This window comes from Plectrocnemia conspersa, unplaced genomic scaffold (assembly GCF_051122295.1).
Source record: "Plectrocnemia conspersa isolate PC_06_02 unplaced genomic scaffold, ASM5112229v1 ptg000011l, whole genome shotgun sequence".
NCBI lineage: Eukaryota > Metazoa > Arthropoda > Insecta > Trichoptera > Polycentropodidae > Plectrocnemia > Plectrocnemia conspersa.
The window spans coordinates 22,713,442-22,731,542 of record NW_028277175.1 but is presented as its reverse complement, the minus strand read 5'-3'; the positions used below and the strand labels follow the sequence as shown (position 1 = coordinate 22,731,542).

General features: G+C 34.9%; 6 protein-coding genes across 7 annotated transcripts in view; 3 read left to right on the top strand and 3 right to left on the bottom strand.

Annotated features, from left to right (window-relative positions):
• Positions 1–169: 169 nt before the first annotated feature.
• On the top strand, positions 170–3,452 carry Aldh7A1 (aldehyde dehydrogenase 7 family member A1). Its single transcript, XM_088196589.1, has 6 exons — positions 170–442; positions 510–726; positions 1,992–2,605; positions 2,662–2,844; positions 2,934–3,140; positions 3,202–3,452. The coding sequence occupies exons 1-6, from the start codon at positions 260–262 to the stop codon at positions 3,412–3,414; spliced, it is 1,617 nt and encodes a 538-aa protein (XP_088052715.1). The 5' UTR covers positions 170–259; the 3' UTR covers positions 3,415–3,452.
• Positions 3,443–5,308, bottom strand: Mettl5 (Methyltransferase like 5). The gene is made up of 4 exons (XM_088196590.1): positions 5,174–5,308; positions 4,889–5,103; positions 3,673–3,813; positions 3,443–3,615 (listed from the first exon to the last, which is right to left on the bottom strand). The coding sequence occupies exons 1-4, from the start codon at positions 5,306–5,308 to the stop codon at positions 3,459–3,461; spliced, it is 648 nt and encodes a 215-aa protein (XP_088052716.1). The 3' UTR covers positions 3,443–3,458.
• Positions 5,309–5,389: 81 nt separating this feature from the next.
• LOC148229980 (SOSS complex subunit C homolog B) lies at positions 5,390–6,103 on the bottom strand. Its single transcript, XM_088196594.1, has 3 exons — positions 6,016–6,103; positions 5,623–5,786; positions 5,390–5,545 (listed from the first exon to the last, which is right to left on the bottom strand). The coding sequence occupies exons 1-3, from the start codon at positions 6,044–6,046 to the stop codon at positions 5,390–5,392; spliced, it is 351 nt and encodes a 116-aa protein (XP_088052720.1). The 5' UTR covers positions 6,047–6,103.
• A 270-nt stretch (positions 6,104–6,373) lies between these two features.
• Positions 6,374–8,513, top strand: LOC148229979 (heat shock 70 kDa protein Ab-like). Its single transcript, XM_088196588.1, has one exon. It carries the CDS (start codon positions 6,463–6,465, stop codon positions 8,377–8,379), a length of 1,917 nt encoding a protein of 638 aa, XP_088052714.1. The 5' UTR covers positions 6,374–6,462; the 3' UTR covers positions 8,380–8,513.
• Positions 8,514–11,422: 2,909 nt separating this feature from the next.
• On the bottom strand, positions 11,423–13,489 carry LOC148229978 (heat shock 70 kDa protein Ab-like). Its single transcript, XM_088196625.1, has one exon. It carries the CDS (start codon positions 13,484–13,486, stop codon positions 11,570–11,572), a length of 1,917 nt encoding a protein of 638 aa, XP_088052751.1. The 5' UTR covers positions 13,487–13,489; the 3' UTR covers positions 11,423–11,569.
• A 1,506-nt stretch (positions 13,490–14,995) lies between these two features.
• The window catches only part of Vps13 (vacuolar protein sorting 13C), a 30,164-nt gene continuing 27,058 nt past the window's right edge, over positions 14,996–18,101 (top strand). For both annotated transcript variants that reach the window (XM_088196521.1, XM_088196520.1), the window contains exons 1-3: positions 14,996–15,206; positions 17,369–17,455; positions 17,668–17,865. In XM_088196521.1, coding sequence (XP_088052647.1) covers positions 15,107–15,206; positions 17,369–17,455; positions 17,668–17,865 — 385 coding nt within the window. In that variant the 5' untranslated portion in view covers positions 14,996–15,106. The remainder of the gene's footprint in view (positions 15,207–17,368; positions 17,456–17,667; positions 17,866–18,101) is intronic.

Sequence of the window (18,101 nt, the reverse complement as noted above, 5' to 3'; positions counted from 1 at the left end):
TTTCTAATTCACATCTATTCTTATTTTTGCTTGTTTGTTCGTATTAAGTGCTTCCTTATCTTGTTCAACGAGTCAACTATGGACGTCTCAATAAATCGTTCTGTTTGACCTTTAGTGCTTTGTTCGTTTTGATAATACAAGAACGGTCAATGTAAAAATATAACAGGCCACTCCGAATTGCGCCGGCCCAAGCTCTTTTGCGAGATAAGCGAGCGACGAGCAGGTCGATTAAGCCAGGCGAAAACTTATCAGTCGAGAAATGACAATCGCCCTCGTGTGCAGGAGACTGTTGTTGACCAGAAGTGCAATCGTCATGACTTCGGCCAAATGCTCGACCGCCGCTTATTTAATCGACAACCCCAAATACTCTTTTTTGAAAGACCTAGGTCTTCAAAAGACTAACTTGGGCGTATTCAATGGAAAATGGTTAGGATCTGGCGAAGTAAGTTTGTTACTATAATGCTAGATTAGATTAGTATCATGAGATAATATTTATATCATTTATGTAGAAACTTACATCTATCAGTCCAGCCAACGGCCAAGTGATTGCCGAAGTGGTTAAAGGAACCAAGGAAGATTACGAAGCTTGTGTGACGGAATCAGAAAAAGCGTGGCAGGAATGGGTTGAATTACCGGCACCTCGTCGAGGAGAGATTGTGAGACAGATTGGAAATGCGTTACGCGATAATTTGCAACCATTGGGAAAGTTAGTGTCTTTGGAAATGGGTATGTTATTTTGATTTTTTTTCAAATTACATCATATTTACATTTTTCTAGTTTTTAAACCTTGAGAAACTAACTTTTTCATACCCTAGTTGCCCTAGTAGAATAACATTTGTGGATTCAATTTGTTAATCGCTTTTTTCTCTTGGTTACAAGACAATTTTTTGCGCCCTCTTATTAACCAACATTCGGTTTTAATACACTTTGACCAATACTCTCATATCAGAAGTCCGTAGTAATATTGGTATAATAGAACTTTCATTAGGTCAAGTTGGGTTTAGTTAATTTGTGTAGGTTAGCTTTTGGTTTGAACAACAAATGTACATTTCGCAAATGTCAAATTGAATTTCGTAGACATTTTAGAGCAGTATATAATTTCACTAACGCCTATCAGTTAAATTATATTTTCGCTAGTAGAATTATATATCTTACTGGTGAAAATATATTGGAATTCACAAGTAAAAATATAACTTCACAATATCATTGTAACATTTATGCATCGCATTTAAATATATATGTTACTATGTGTGGAAAAGTTGAAATCATATAATTTTAGTTGCACATACCAGATAAATTATATTTTCACGTAAAAATATAAATCTATCGGTGAAAATGTATTCCGATATGATTTCACTAAAATGACATATTTTACGAAATTATTGGTGCAAAAGTTGGCTAGTCAGTGGTCATTTTTTTAATACCTATTTCGATTTCATTAAAAAACATGCATTTTTTGGTAAAATTATAGTGGGGACAAATGCCCCCACCTGCCCATCTTAAATGACATCCCTGCTCTTTAGGTAGATAATTCACAATTCTTGATTCATCTTCTCAATGTAAATATTGTGTCATTTTTGTTACCGTGTTCGGAGATCCCTTACTATATTATCCAGTCAACGCAGTCGACAAAAGATAACTTAAATATTTACTGATCTGGTTCAAAAGTTGCGGCACCCAACGAGCACACACTTTACCATTTTTAACCGATCAACACGATAATTCATCTTACTCTTCGATTCAGCACTCACCTGCAAATATTATATGATTTATGAAGACTTGATACTTCTTCCATAAGAAAAAAACATCTGCTATTTATATATTAACTATAACTTCCGTGACTTCAAAAGTGTGTAACAAATGACTGGAGCACTCGTATTTCCTAAAACTTATTTATATTTTAGTATCGTTCAAATAATTATAACTTTCGTCACATCATATTGGCTTACCATGTTCTGCAATTCTATGTAGTAATAAATATTATTTGACAGGAAAAATATTGCCTGAGGGTGTTGGCGAGATCCAAGAATACATTGACATTTGCGATTATGCCGTTGGACTATCACGCACATTACCAGGATCGATTTTGCCATCGGAACGGCCCGGACACGTCTTATTAGAGAGATGGAATCCATTAGGTGTTGTCGGAGTAATTTCAGCCTTTAACTTCCCGGCCGCCGTTTATGGTTGGAACAGCGCTATCGCTATGGTATGCGGAGACACTTTACTTTGGAAGCCAGCTTCGACCACTCCGCTGATAGCCGTCGCCATGACTAAAATCATAGCTGAAGTTTTGGAAAAGTGCAACATTCCCGGTGCTGTAGCTTCATTGTGCGTTGGAGGCGCACCGATTGGACAAATGATGTCCAAAGACCCGAGAATCAAGTTATTGTCTTTCACGGGCAGCACGTCTGTAGGACAAGAAGTAGGTTTAGAAGTACAGAAGAGATTCGGAAAGCACTTGTTAGAATTGGGGGGAAACAATGCCATTATCGTGAATGAAGATGCCGATTTAGAAATGGTCGTGAGGGCATCGGTGTTCTCTTGTGTCGGAACGGCCGGACAAAGATGCACGACTACTAGAAGATTAATCTTGCACACAAAGGTACTTTAATTATTATGTGAATATGTTACATTATATTATATAAATTTAATGTATAGATCTTCAAACAAGTCGTGGACAAACTCAAAGGTGCTTACGAGCAAGTTTTGAAGCGTATTGGAGACCCGCTCGATTCGGAAACTTTATACGCTCCGTTGCACACGCAAGCTTCTGTCAATGAATATAAAGAAACTATCGAGAGAGCATTAAAGCTGGGTGGCAAAATTGAATTTGGTGGCAAGGTATGCATAAATCATAAGATCTCGCAGATTCTACACTGAAATATATACATGTAAAGCCACATCTTGTACAAGTTTCTTTAATACATCAGGTTATTGACGGACCTGGATTTTATGTTGAGCCTACCATAATCTCAGGATTACCGCATGACGCTGATGTTGTACACGCGGAATGCTTTGCTCCCATAGTCTACTGCCTAGAAGCCAAAAACTTGGAAGAAGCAATCAAATGGAACAATGAAGTAGATCAAGGCTTATCTTCCAGTTTATTCACGAAGAGCTTGGAGAATGTTTTCGATGTGAGTTATACACAACTTCTTTAAATTATTACTGATAAACTTAAAATTAAATATCTTTCAGTGGATCGGACCGAAAGGATCAGACTGCGGAATTATCAATGTGAACATTCCCACATGCGGTGCTGAAATTGGGGGCGCATTCGGAGGCGAAAAACACACCGGCGGAGGTCGCGAATCCGGTAGCGACTCTTGGAAGCAATATATGAGGCGCTGCACAATCACAATCAACCATTCCAAAGAACTCCCACTTGCTCAAGGAATCAAATTCGAGTGAATGTAACGAATAAATAAATAGTCATGCGTGAATAAAAATTGTTTTTAATGTTTTTCGAGTACTTCAAATCGCCAAAAATCGACGGCGATGTCCACTGATGACTTTTTATGGAATTTATAAGTCGATGGTAGATCGTACCGGAGTTCGGCTACAACACTCGGTTTGAGTCTCCATTCTTTGGCCTTTTTCATAATATGTGATCTGAAATAAATTTATATTAGTTGATTTATCAGATAAATATTGTTTGAATTAATATACCTTGTTGATGACTTGTGTAAGGAATATATACTGCCATTAGCAAGTTTTATAGCTTCTTGTAGAAAAATCAGATCTAGTCCAGAATTGTTCTTGGTGCCGAAAGGTGGATTCATAATTACAGTGTCAAACTTTTTGTGCATTCTTAAACAATGAAATATAAAAAAATATATTATTCTTTCCAACATTTCTTAACATCTTAGAACAGTAGTTCTCAACAGCTGTCTGTAGTCGTTAATCAGATTACTGCTGACGCACAAGTGCATCAGCAGCAATATGCAATATTTGTACATACATATATACACACATATCAGTTGTTTATTGGTTTATTCTGTACAGGTCGCTTTTATACCTGCCACTTCATAATTTTTAAATTAAAAGAAAATAAAAAACAAAAACTTATCAAATGATTTGACTTGCATTGGTACATATGTTAAAATTATTTTATCAGTGGTTTAAAATCTGTGGGTCGCATAAGGTCAAAATTAAAATTTATTTTATTCTACTTTGTTTTATTTCTAGTTTAAAAAATATGAACAAAGAAATTGAATATTTTGAAACTCAATATAAATAAAATGAAAGGATTAGTTGACGAAATGCATTGATTTTGTCAATTACACGAAATATTTTGCAACTGTAAAATTTGAGCATAGCAACGTGATAATAAACAAGTATCAAACAAAATCAATGCATTTCGTCAAATAATCCTCAAAACCTGCATTTTTTTTTATTTATATTGAGTTTAAAAATATTTTATTAAACTAGAATAATACAAATTTTATGATTTTAATTTTGATCTTATGCGACCCACAGATTGAAAACCACTGATAAAATAATTTTAACATACATATGTACCAATAGTCAAAACATTTGATAATTTTTGTTTTTCTAATTCCTTTTAATCTAAAGTTATCATATTTTTTGTTGTTATAACTCTTGTGCAAACTGTATTTCATAGCTAGATACAATCTTAGATAAATGATTCTTAGCACATTTCGATAAATTTGATCCATTGCCATTCATATACGACACTTTTCTGAAGACTATGACTATGTAACTGTGCGTTAAAATGTGTTTTAATTGTTGTTGTGAAATCAGTTTTCTTTAGGACAGCTGGTAAGTACAACTAGAAATTTCCAGAAGAATATGTATTTTTCCAGCAATTTCCACAACTTTCAAGAACATACTTTAAAAATCTAAGATATTTATAATTTCTTACCCATCTGTTAATCCAGATAAAATATCGCCACAAATCGGATTAACATTTGTCAATTGAAGTTCTTCGACGTTTTCAGAGAAAATTTCTAAGGCATCGGGATCGACTTCAATACCTATTACGTTGGACGCTTGCAGTAGAGCCGCTCCGCAACTGAGCATTCCACAACCAGCTCCTAAATCGCATACCGATTTACTTTCAATGTCTTCAAATGATACCTTCAACAACAAAAGCGTAAATTATTAAAATGAAATTATAATACATTTAATTTTTGATTCGATAATCAACCTGAATTGTATGAGTCATGCAACTAGCTATATGTGGAGGCGTCGCGTACTGCTCCAATTTCACTTTCGGCTTTTCAAAACCATCCAACCCCTGCAGCCATTCCTCCAAAACCCTTAACTTCATACACACAGACATTTATATATTATATACACTACCACTCGGAACAATGTATAAAAATTGTTTTATGTTAAAAGTTGATAGTAATTGCACTTTATATCACTTCGGATCGAATCTCGGTAAAACTGGAAGGATTTGATTGCCGAAAGAAGAGTCTTGGGGCACAAAAAAACCGCACGACGTTTGATTTGCGTTGTTCAAGGCGGCTCTGTGCGAAGTGTTCATCATGTGAGAATCAGACATAGGTGGCAATATCTAAAATATGTAAAATAAAGTTATAAAAACTGTCTTTCAGTTAAATAATAGTATAAATTTTGTTATGAATAACTAACGGCCGTTCCAGATATAGGCGGAATAGTCGATACAGGAAGCTGAGATGTTACAGGAGTCGGAGTTAACGATACAGATGAACTGCCAATATTCGATGTAGCGCCTTGTTTCAATAACATCTGCTTTTTGAGGTGCAGTTCTTCGAGTATTTTTCTATTTGCAATTTCTGAAAAATATTATAATAATACATATTATTTTATTTTAAAAATATATTGATACTAAAATAACTTTGTGTGATTTAAAAAATAGATTTTTTATTATATTAAAAACAATTGAGTAAAAGCATTCAATATTTAGATATGTATTTTTTGAGGTTATGTATTATTTTTGTCAGAAATTAACAAAAAAGTACGTTATCAAGTTATAAATTTTAAATATTAAGATAAGACACGTACCTCGCTGAGCATTTGGCTGAGAGAACGCCATGAGAGCAAGACAATTGCTCACAAACCAGAACAATGCCGAATGACAACATAACGAATCAATGTTGCTATAATTAAAAATATTTTTTGTATAATTCACAAATTAATTCATAGACATGAATAAAGTATTTTTATTTTACATTAAATTAAAAAAATATTTATATAAGCATAATTATTAACAATTATATTTTATTCCATGCGCTTTTAGAATATTCTCGTGTGGCGACATTCTAGAACGTTCTAGCGTTTGCCCGACTGTGATTGGAGAACGTTCTGGCAGCTCAGCCAATAGCGGCGCAGCTAGTATATAAGCTCCGCCGGCGGGAAACGGAACTCATTCGACAGAGCGACTTAGCACTGACGAGAACTAACCGTTGTAAACTGTGATTACTTACCGAGTGTACATTGAATCTATTCGACATGCCTGCCATCGGAATCGACTTGGGCACTACTTACTCCTGCGTCGGAGTCTGGCAGCACGGAAACGTGGAGATAATCGCCAACGACCAAGGAAACCGCACCACACCCAGCTATGTGGCTTTTACTGACAGCGAGAGGCTCGTGGGCGATTCTGCCAAGGGACAAGCTGCCATGAACCCTAACAACACCATTTTCGACGCAAAGAGACTCATCGGCCGCAAGATAGACGACCCGAAAGTGCAAGAGGACATCAGAAACTGGCCTTTCAAAGTTTCGTCCCAAGGAGGCAAGCCTGCCGTTGAAGTGGAATACCTAGGACAGCAAAAGAAATTCTCACCGGAAGAAATCAGCTCCATGGTCTTGACGAAGATGAAAGAAACGGCAGAAGCGTATCTAGGAGAGACGGTGAAAGACGCGGTGGTAACCGTTCCTGCATATTTCAACGATTCCCAGAGACAAGCCACGAAAGACGCCGCGGCCATAGCGGGACTCAAAGTTTTACGCATCATCAACGAGCCGACGGCTGCCGCTTTGGCTTACGGGTTGGACAAAAATCTTGACGGAGAGAAAAATATACTCATATTCGATCTGGGAGGCGGAACTTTCGACGTTTCTATCCTCACAGTCTCTGAAGGCTCTCTATTTGAAGTTAGATCGACAGCCGGTGATACTCATTTGGGCGGCGAAGATTTTGACAACCGCCTGGTGAACTTCTTGGTAGACGAGTTCCAGAGGAAAAACCGCAAAGATATTCGTAGCAATCCCAGAGCGCTGAGGCGCTTGAGAACTGCGGCAGAGAGAGCTAAAAGGACGCTATCTTCCAGCACGGAAGCTACCATCGAAGTTGACGCTCTTTATGAAGGTATCGACTTTTACACCAAAGTATCCAGAGCCAGGTTCGAAGAACTGTGCGCTGATCTATTCAGAGATACTTTGAGGCCGGTCGAAAAAGCTTTGACTGATGCTCAACTGGACAAGAAATCTATCCACGACATCGTCATGGTCGGAGGTTCTACGAGAATACCCAAAGTACAGAACCTACTTCAGAACTTTTTCGCTGGCAAAAAGTTGAATTTGTCTATCAATCCAGACGAAGCCGTAGCTTACGGCGCGGCCGTTCAAGCTGCCATTTTGAGCGGACACAACGACGACAGGATCAAAGACGTTTTGCTGGTCGATGTCACGCCTCTTTCGATGGGAATCGAGACTGCTGGCGGCGTTATGACTAAAATCATAGAACGCAATGCCAGAATACCCTGCAAGCAAACGCAAACGTTCACTACATATTCGGACAATCAACCGGGAGTCAATATTCAAGTTTTCGAAGGAGAGCGAGCAATGACTAAAGACAACAATCTATTGGGAACTTTTAGCTTGGCCGGAATACCTCCGGCTCCGCGAGGAGTGCCAAAGATTGATGTAACTTTCGACCTAGACGCTAACGGAATCTTGAACGTCTCTGCGAAAGACACCGGTTCGGGACGAACGCAAAACATCACTATCCAAAACGATAAAGGAAGGCTATCGCAGAAAGACATCGATCGGATGTTAGCGGAAGCTGAGAAATTTAAGGAAGAAGACGAAAAGCATAGAAAGAGAGCTGCCGCTCGCAATCAACTGGAAGGATACGTCTTTAATGTCAAACAAGCCGTAGACGAATCCGGTAGCAAACTCGGAGAGGAAGATCGGTCAAATGCGAAGAGCGTCTGCGATGAAACACTTCGCTGGATGGACAATAATACCTTGGCTGAAGTTGAAGAGTACGAACACAAATTGAAGGAAGTGACGGCCGTGTGCAGTAAAATTATGACCAAATTGTACCAAAGTGGAAGTTCGTCTGGAGCTGCGGGAAGTTGCGGTCGACAGGCCGGAACTCCGTTCAATTCCCAAGGACCCACCGTCGAAGAAGTAGATTAAATTTAATTTTTCTGAATGTATACTTGAGTCTATGTATTTATTACAATTATTTGTACTGTGATTTAGCATTTGTTGTTATTAAATTAATATTAAGTAAAATAATGTTAAGTTATTATTTATTTAAAAAATAAAAATCGAATTAAAAGAATACAATCTTTTATTTACTACACATTAAGCTTACATACCTATATAACATTATACACAATAAACATATATAACCTAAATTAATTTTATAAAATAATATAAGCGGATTAATTACATTACTAAAAACAGCAATGAACAATGAAAACCATATACATAATTTCGAACCATACACTTTAACAAAAAGTAATATAAAAGTTTGTCAAGGAAAACATGTTAAATTCTTATATGTGATATTTTAAGTAAGTCTTCCTAGGACCCTTATGTCCCTCAATACCACTTACATGATTTATACCGTGACACAAGATAGCTAAACTTCATTAAATAAACTATAATTTTCTAGTTAAAACAAAGATGATGGCCACAGTTAAAAAAAATATGGAAACATGTAAAATAAATCGTTTAAAATCTATAGCGAAAGTAATATTATACTATAACGTATTCCTGAAAATGACAAAAGCAAATTTACATAGGAAAATATCAGAGACGGATTAAATACTTAGGAAGTTCCAGGCGTAACATAATTTCGGAGGCTCTCTTTTTTGAATAATAAAAAGCACTACAATTTTATTATATTTCCTATATAAAAAAATTGTCTCTGCTTGTGATTTATTCTTATCACAAATATCTCATTATTATTGTTGAAGGCGTTTCAATGAAAGCGTTGATTCCTTAAGAACATCATTGTATATGACACTTCTGAAAAAAAAACAAGTGTGCTAATGTGAATAATTTGTGATGAAGAAAGTACACGCAAGCCGATGAGCCAGATATTTATATTATTTTGTTATTATTTTACATAATTTAAATTTTTTCAGGGGGAAGGGTTTTTTTCCTATTTCGTTGTCGTTTTTTTCATATTTCAATTTCATCAAGATTCCTAATGTGTCATTAAATGGCATGCATTATTCTGGCCAAATTCAAGGTAATCCCTGTTTAGAATTTACGTCTTAAGCAACAAAATCGTTCAAAAAATAGACCATGCTCTAGAATCTAAGTCCGAACGTTTCCACTACGATGACGACTTATTATTTTTGACATAGATTTTTAACTTCTTACTTTGTTGAAACTCGTCCGCAATTCACCGCCAGCAATTAATGGCTACCAATTTACCGCCGCGTGAATTGATCGCATAGGCATTTTATAGCCCACAAATAATCGCTAGTATGATTATCGCACAACAATACATATATAAAATCATTGGTCATTTTAAATTGAAAATAATGTGTTATTTTTAGAATTAGGTGCATCTAAAAATGAAAGTATATGCTAGGAATACATTTCCTAGAACTATATAACCAACATATAAATAACAAACATTTTAAGAATTTATTGCTTGTTCAGATCGGAACTTTGAGGCTCGAGTTTAAGATTCACAATGGACATGTAATACATACACATTGTTAAAAAATATATAATATAAAATTACAACTTCAAGAGTCGCACTTTGATCATCTAAATTATTAGCAATTATAATAAGTATTTATCAGCTTTCCTTTGCGCATCTATCTGAAGAAAATATAATACTAACTAATTAATTTACTTTTACCTAAGTGTGGATTTCTCTAGAGTTTTAATATAAGAGAAGAATTTTTATACTAACTATGAAATTTATTTTTGAAAAAAAATCTATGCAGTGAAATTTTAGGTACACCTTTTCTAAATATGGTACATTACTTATCTAATATGTTTTTAGCAGTTAACTAGAGTCCAGGTCTATAGATCATGGTCTAGATTCTAGACTGTAGAGTCTAGAACTGAACGTTTCCACTACAACGACGACTTATTACTTATAATAAATAAGGATTGGTTGAAGTATATTAAAATTAAAATAAAAGAATTTTAATCAATAGGAGAAAGTAAAAACAATTATCACTTCTAAGAAGGTTTAAAAAATATGGTATTTCATTAATTGTCTGAGAGAAACCTCTCGCATCGAATTTCAATATGTCAAATATTGATGATTCTAGAACAGATTTTTGTAATTCAGTAATTCGATCAAAAAATAAATTCTAGAATTTATTTTTGGATCGAATTACTTTTAACACGTGACATAAATAACAGTTGTTGGATGCTAATCAATCTTCAATTCCAACCCGAGCACAGGATTACATCCAAATAAAATAATATTATACATTTAGTGGAATCTGAAGGACACAATTCATTATGATTTATTGCACAGTTTTATGTGCGCCAACAAATTGCTCTACCTCAGTTCTCGGTCGTCACAATAAAATAAGCAATACACAAAAGTAAGAAAACATTACAACTTTATAAGTGAAATATATTTCTAAAATCATGAATTTTAATGAAAAAGTGTAAAGATAAGATTTCAAATTAAAATTTAAATGATGTACTTTATAAAGTAATTTTTATTATTATTGTAAATGTAGTATCGTTATAGAAGCAATAAGTTTAATTATTGATTTTATTTTAATCAATCTGCTGAAAAATCTAGCCGCCATTGGTTGTATTTGAAAAAAAATTACATTGATAATGTTTAGGAAAACAGACGAATGTTTAAGTAAATTTCGTTGTAATATGAAAGGTAAATAAAATTCAATGTAAAAGTATTGTGTGGTAAATAAAAGATTGTATTCAATCAATTCGCTTTTATTAATAACTTAATTAAATACTATTTTAGCTAATCTTGAACATAAAATCTGACAGTCTCGACATTTATAAAAATAGGTTAGTATTGGTAGAGGAAATTTATATGTATAGGTTTATATGTTTATTGTATAAAAGGTAATAATATAGGTATGTAAAATAAGGTGTATTCAATAAAAAAATCACCTCCGCTATTGGTTGTTTGTGAATAAAAGAATATGTTTATCGTTTTAAAATGTAATATCGTGTTAAAGGTATGTAAAATCAATGTGTAGTAAATAAAAGATTGTATTCTTTTAATTCGATTTTTATTTTTTAAATAAATAATAACTTAACATTATTTTACTTAATATTAATTTAATAACAACAAATGCTAAATCACAGTACAAATAATTGTAATAAATACATAGACTCAAGTATACATTCAGAAAAATTAAATTTAATCTACTTCTTCGACGGTGGGTCCTTGGGAATTGAACGGAGTTCCGGCCTGTCGACCGCAACTTCCCGCAGCTCCAGACGAACTTCCACTTTGGTACAATTTGGTCATAATTTTACTGCACACGGCCGTCACTTCCTTCAATTTGTGTTCGTACTCTTCAACTTCAGCCAAGGTATTATTGTCCATCCAGCGAAGTGTTTCATCGCAGACGCTCTTCGCATTTGACCGATCTTCCTCTCCGAGTTTGCTACCGGATTCGTCTACGGCTTGTTTGACATTAAAGACGTATCCTTCCAGTTGATTGCGAGCGGCAGCTCTCTTTCTATGCTTTTCGTCTTCTTCCTTAAATTTCTCAGCTTCCGCTAACATCCGATCGATGTCTTTCTGCGATAGCCTTCCTTTATCGTTTTGGATAGTGATGTTTTGCGTTCGTCCCGAACCGGTGTCTTTCGCAGAGACGTTCAAGATTCCGTTAGCGTCTAGGTCGAAAGTTACATCAATCTTTGGCACTCCTCGCGGAGCCGGAGGTATTCCGGCCAAGCTAAAAGTTCCCAATAGATTGTTGTCTTTAGTCATTGCTCGCTCTCCTTCGAAAACTTGAATATTGACTCCCGGTTGATTGTCCGAATATGTAGTGAACGTTTGCGTTTGCTTGCAGGGTATTCTGGCATTGCGTTCTATGATTTTAGTCATAACGCCGCCAGCAGTCTCGATTCCCATCGAAAGAGGCGTGACATCGACCAGCAAAACGTCTTTGATCCTGTCGTCGTTGTGTCCGCTCAAAATGGCAGCTTGAACGGCCGCGCCGTAAGCTACGGCTTCGTCTGGATTGATAGACAAATTCAACTTTTTGCCAGCGAAAAAGTTCTGAAGTAGGTTCTGTACTTTGGGTATTCTCGTAGAACCTCCGACCATGACGATGTCGTGGATAGATTTCTTGTCCAGTTGAGCATCAGTCAAAGCTTTTTCGACCGGCCTCAAAGTATCTCTGAATAGATCAGCGCACAGTTCTTCGAACCTGGCTCTGGATACTTTGGTGTAAAAGTCGATACCTTCATAAAGAGCGTCAACTTCGATGGTAGCTTCCGTGCTGGAAGATAGCGTCCTTTTAGCTCTCTCTGCCGCAGTTCTCAAGCGCCTCAGCGCTCTGGGATTGCTACGAATATCTTTGCGGTTTTTCCTCTGGAACTCGTCTACCAAGAAGTTCACCAGGCGGTTGTCAAAATCTTCGCCGCCCAAATGAGTATCACCGGCTGTCGATCTAACTTCAAATAGAGAGCCTTCAGAGACTGTGAGGATAGAAACGTCGAAAGTTCCGCCTCCCAGATCGAATATGAGTATATTTTTCTCTCCGTCAAGATTTTTGTCCAACCCGTAAGCCAAAGCGGCAGCCGTCGGCTCGTTGATGATGCGTAAAACTTTGAGTCCCGCTATGGCCGCGGCGTCTTTCGTGGCTTGTCTCTGGGAATCGTTGAAATATGCAGGAACGGTTACCACCGCGTCTTTCACCGTCTCTCCTAGATACGCTTCTGCCGTTTCTTTCATCTTCGTCAAGACCATGGAGCTGATTTCTTCCGGTGAGAATTTCTTTTGCTGTCCTAGGTATTCCACTTCAACGGCAGGCTTGCCTCCTTGGGACGAAACTTTGAAAGGCCAGTTTCTGATGTCCTCTTGCACTTTCGGGTCGTCTATCTTGCGGCCGATGAGTCTCTTTGCGTCGAAAATGGTGTTGTTAGGGTTCATGGCAGCTTGTCCCTTGGCAGAATCGCCCACGAGCCTCTCGCTGTCAGTAAAAGCCACATAGCTGGGTGTGGTGCGGTTTCCTTGGTCGTTGGCGATTATCTCCACGTTTCCGTGCTGCCAGACTCCGACGCAGGAGTAAGTAGTGCCCAAGTCGATTCCGATGGCAGGCATTTCGAATAGATTCAATGTACACTCGGTAAGTAATCACAGTTTACAACGGTTAGTTCTCGTCAGTGCTAAGTCGCTCTGTCGAATGAGTTCCGTTTCCCGCCGGCGGAGCTTATATACTAGCTGCGCCGCTATTGGCTGAGCTGCCAGAACGTTCTCCAATCACAGTCGGGCAAACGCTAGAACGTTCTAGAATGTTGCCACTCGTGAAAATTCTAGAAGCGCATAATGTTTCGATTCCATTATTAATAATAAACAAGATATTATGTTAAAAATAAATTCTAATTAAGTAAAACTATAGAACAAAAACTAAATACTCATATTTTTATATTTCTTTTAAAGAGTTTATTTCGAGGAATATGACAACTTAATCCATAACAATAATGATATGGTTGTTCAATGTTTAACTTATTGAAAATTTTAAATAAATCATAATTAATTTAATTTTGTCAACAAGATTTTTATACCACATTTTAATTTAAACCGCAGATCAAATGTATTGAATTAGGTTTTATTTAATATATGTTTATAGTTCATTTATTAAATAAAACCTTATTGACCTTATTACACTTATATGTGACAATACTAATGATTTGATTTAAAAAAATATGATAATATTGAAAGCAATTCTTAAATATATTTAAGATTCAAGTGGCACTTATAATATTTTAATTATTTATTTGTAATATATACAACTTTATATAAATATAATAATAAAACTGATTGTGATTGTTCAGAGAAAACTTAAAAAAACAAATTGTCGAATTTAATATTTTATTGAAAATCAATGATGAAGTTGAACAAGCAGTCGAACATTTAACAAAAGCAATTTAAACAGCAGCTTGAAAAGTAACACCCAATCTAAATACAAATAAAAAAAAGAAATCACTCAGTAATATTAACAAATTATAAAACCTACATATCAGACTATTAGAAACTTTTAGTTTTTATTCTGCATTCTTCTGGTATTTTTTTGTGTAGCTCGAACTCTTGGAACATGCTTCGCTAATATTAGATCATATTTACAGTTCTATTAATCTATGAAAATTACTGTTATATTGACTACTAATGCGTGCATTAAATCCAGAAACACTGGAGAGAATAAAAGAATATCACGGTAGTGCTCCAGCAGCTTCTTTAAATGATTTGTTTAATCAATAATTTAATTTAGAAGCAAATTTTTTATTCTTTTATCAGCTCAAGCTATTTTATGTATTTCTTTACATTAAGCATAATTATTTTTATGTGTAAGAGATAGATATTCTTAAGATAGTACAAATAATTTCGATCGTATTTTATACGACATCTATTGAATTACCAAGATGAGGTCCAAGGCGGCTGCCCCTTTAGTCCTTCTCTCTGATAGACCCTTATATAAATATTTTAATTAAAATATAATATTATCATTTTATGTAAAATTGTTTAAAATAAGTATTTAATTAGATTTATTCTAGAATTAAAATATGGCTATTTTTTCTGATGTTTTGACCTAAATAATTAACAACGTGACTTAATGTAGCGAGCGTTTTTTCACAACACGTCCTGTTTATAGCGAGCGATTACGGCCTCGTTGTATCTGTCACTCAGTATCATTTCTACCGCGGATGGTGGAGCTAATGCAGGATGGTTTTCGAGTCGGTGGTCGCTGAGGTGCTAAACCGCTTTCTGGGCGATTACGTGGAAAACTTAGACAGGTCGCAGCTCAAGATCGGCATATGGGGAGGTGCTCAACTTTCTATCGAACGAACATTTGTTATGATGTCACGCTCTCCTTTTACAGCGTATTATCGATTCACGCGTACTATATTATTTTTATCTCGACGGTTATAAGTGTCAACAACGGTTTTGTATTATATACATGTAGTGTTATGTTTTCGTGTTAAATGTACTGCGCAATTTTGTGCAATATTTTTGCCATTTTATTTATAAAAAGGCAAAAATATTGCACAAAATTGTTTGTTTACAAATAATATCAAGAGCTTTAACTTATCATATAATTTGTAAAAAAACCTAAAACAATTGAACGTTATGAAGCGTAAGAAAACGCCAGTTCTTGGGGAAAATCGCCACTTAAACAAAACCCCTAGAAGTAGAAATCGCCAAAGGCTTTTGAAAACATAAATAAAGGAGATTTAAGAAACCTTTTGGAAAGCGAGGACATCTTCCTTTAATCACTTCCCGGTCACAGTACTTTTTTAAAAGTGACTCAAAAATATCTGGCACAGACCCAATATTTCCTATGCAGTGGTATAAAAAAATGAAGGCATTGTGAAACATTTTAAAATATTCGTACAAATATAATTTTTAACAAAAAAGGCTATGATAATTTTCTCGAGAAATTTGCTGATATTTGACATGAGAATTCACAAAATTCAAATTTCCATGGTAACTCTGGCATAACCGGGAAGGGGTTAATTATTTTCATATTTATATAAACCCGAATCTCCTCTATCTCCTCTAAACAATATAATTGTCCTTAACAATAACTATATATGCAGACAGATCCACCAAGCATTTTAATGGCCACTAAGTTTTAAAATCTGAAAATTACACTAAACAAATTATTATTTAGATTGATATGGTTACTACAATAGTTGGTTAATCAATATTTACTATCAGATTTTTTAATAACATATTAAAATATCTGAATAATTGTAAATTTGTACTGGCAACAAAAAATGAGAGTAAGCGATGAATCGTCAGATGATATGGATGATAACCAGATTATTGCGCAAACGAAAATTCCACACAGCGAAAATTCTGAACATAAGTGACTGATTGTCAAATATATTTAAATTTTAACTGCTTTATATTTTTCTCTATTTTTAAGTAAAAATTGGTGTAATTATAGAAAATGTAAGTGTATCATATCAATGTAAATAAATAATATAATTGCAAAATATTTTAAAATTAAAATCATAATAATATCTGTTATATATACAGACATTATTTTTTATTATATATATTGCCGTATTCTTAAATATACATATGTATATGTGTATATTCCAGGGATGTGGAGTCGTTGGAAAGTTTTCCTGACTCGAATTTAAAAATTTCGAAAAGATAATCTTAAATTATTCAATTTATTTTTAATTATTTTATTTATTTTCATGTAAATAACGACAAAGAAGAAAGAATAAAAAATAATTATAATAATATTTCTTAGGATTAGTGCCACGCCATTGTATATGTCTGCATGTGACCACTCCGGCCGGTGGCCAGTCGGCTTCTGTTGGGTATTTGATTAAGTGCATAATAACTTTTGTTTACTTCATATTACCGACTTAAATGCATGGTGCACGACGAACAATTAAATAATTATTGGTTGGGGCGAAAAGGGTTAAAAAGGAATCAGAGTCGGTCGATTTTTTACGACTCCAACTTCGCTTAAAATGCTCCGACTCCGTCTCCAACTCAACAGCCCTGGTATATTTATCATCAGAATTTTATTTGTTTGAAATTTTTGCTGTGCACAATAATCACCGAACCAATATGGAAATATAAGGAGGAATGAGACATGGTTGTATTTTATCCCTATGATTTTTAACGTCTATTTAGAAACGATTTTCGCCGTAGCATAGCTGAACATACATAGAGGTTAAAATAAAAATATATAACTTCAATAAAAAATACACATTAGTAAAAGTGACTTTTTTCTATAAGTTCAGCTGAACTCTCATTATTGCAAGTCTAAAGCGAGGTGTTAGTTCTGTGGTTAAATCTTGACGGAAGTTATAGAATATGGCAGTATTCTGGCTTATATATAATTGAGGAAAGTGTCATCTAAAAAAACAACTTACACTCAAAAAAAGTTGAACATACTTAGTTTTGCATATTTTCACTGTGTAACTATCAGGTTTTTATTAATCATATTTTTTTTTGCAGGAGACGTAGTCCTCGAAAATTTAGTCTTAAAGCAGAATGCGCTCGATGACCTTGATTTGCCCATTCAAACCGTTTTCGGACACTTAGGTAAGTTTTTAACCACACCGTGTTATATTCACTGATAAGAACGATTATAATTTTATGTAAATATCAACCGAGGCATTCGCAAACATGACATCATAGTCCTGTTTGGAATTCTAAATGAACATTGAAGCCAATTGATTTTTATTACCTTGACCAAATTCGCATTAAGGTGCACTGGAATGTGTCTGTAACAAATTGCTCATTTGTGATTTTAGGTAAATTAGTATTGAAAATACCTTGGAAGAATTTGTATGGAGCTTCAGTTGAGGCTTCTATTGAGAGACTATTTTTATTGGTTACTCCAAACAGAGAAGTCAAATATGACGCGTGCAAAGAAGAACGAATTTTGTTGCAAAATAAACGAAATGAGCTACAAAGAGTCGAAGAAGCTAAAAAGAGAGAGGCTGAAAAAGGTAATACATAAAAAATAATCTTATAAATATATCTAATCTAAATATATTTATATAATTTGACATACAGTAAAACCTCACTTAACGAGCATAATTCGTTCCAGAATCTTACTCGTAACGCAAACACTCATTAAGCGAAACAATTTTTCCCATATGAATCAATGTAAAATACGATAATACCTAGCAGGAGGTACAGTTTGCCAGTTAAATATCTTACGGTCACAGGCCTTATTACAGAA

Excerpts from the sequence above, each read along its gene's own strand:
- Aldh7A1 (XM_088196589.1), top strand. The coding sequence starts at position 260 with ATGACAATCGCCCTCGTGTGCAGGAGACTGTTGTTGACCAGAAGTGCA. Across the intron at positions 727-1,991 it reads GTTAGTGTCTTTGGAAATGG|GAAAAATATTGCCTGAGGGT; the intron begins GTATGTTATTTT and ends ATTATTTGACAG. Across the intron at positions 3,141-3,201 it reads GCTTGGAGAATGTTTTCGAT|TGGATCGGACCGAAAGGATC; the intron begins GTGAGTTATACA and ends AATATCTTTCAG.
- Mettl5 (XM_088196590.1), bottom strand. The coding sequence starts at position 5,308 with ATGTCTGTGTGTATGAAGTTAAGGGTTTTGGAGGAATGGCTGCAGGGG. Across the intron at positions 5,104-5,173 it reads GCATGACTCATACAATTCAG|GTATCATTTGAAGACATTGA; the intron begins GTTGATTATCGA and ends TTGTTGTTGAAG. Across the intron at positions 3,616-3,672 it reads TTACACAAGTCATCAACAAG|ATCACATATTATGAAAAAGG; the intron begins GTATATTAATTC and ends AATTTATTTCAG.
- LOC148229980 (XM_088196594.1), bottom strand. The coding sequence starts at position 6,046 with ATGGCGTTCTCTCAGCCAAATGCTCAGCGAG. Across the intron at positions 5,787-6,015 it reads TCAGCCAAATGCTCAGCGAG|AAATTGCAAATAGAAAAATA; the intron begins GTACGTGTCTTA and ends AATATTTTTCAG. Across the intron at positions 5,546-5,622 it reads CGCCTATATCTGGAACGGCC|ATATTGCCACCTATGTCTGA; the intron begins GTTAGTTATTCA and ends TACATATTTTAG.
- LOC148229979 (XM_088196588.1), top strand. The coding sequence starts at position 6,463 with ATGCCTGCCATCGGAATCGACTTGGGCACTACTTACTCCTGCGTCGGA.
- LOC148229978 (XM_088196625.1), bottom strand. The coding sequence starts at position 13,486 with ATGCCTGCCATCGGAATCGACTTGGGCACTACTTACTCCTGCGTCGGA.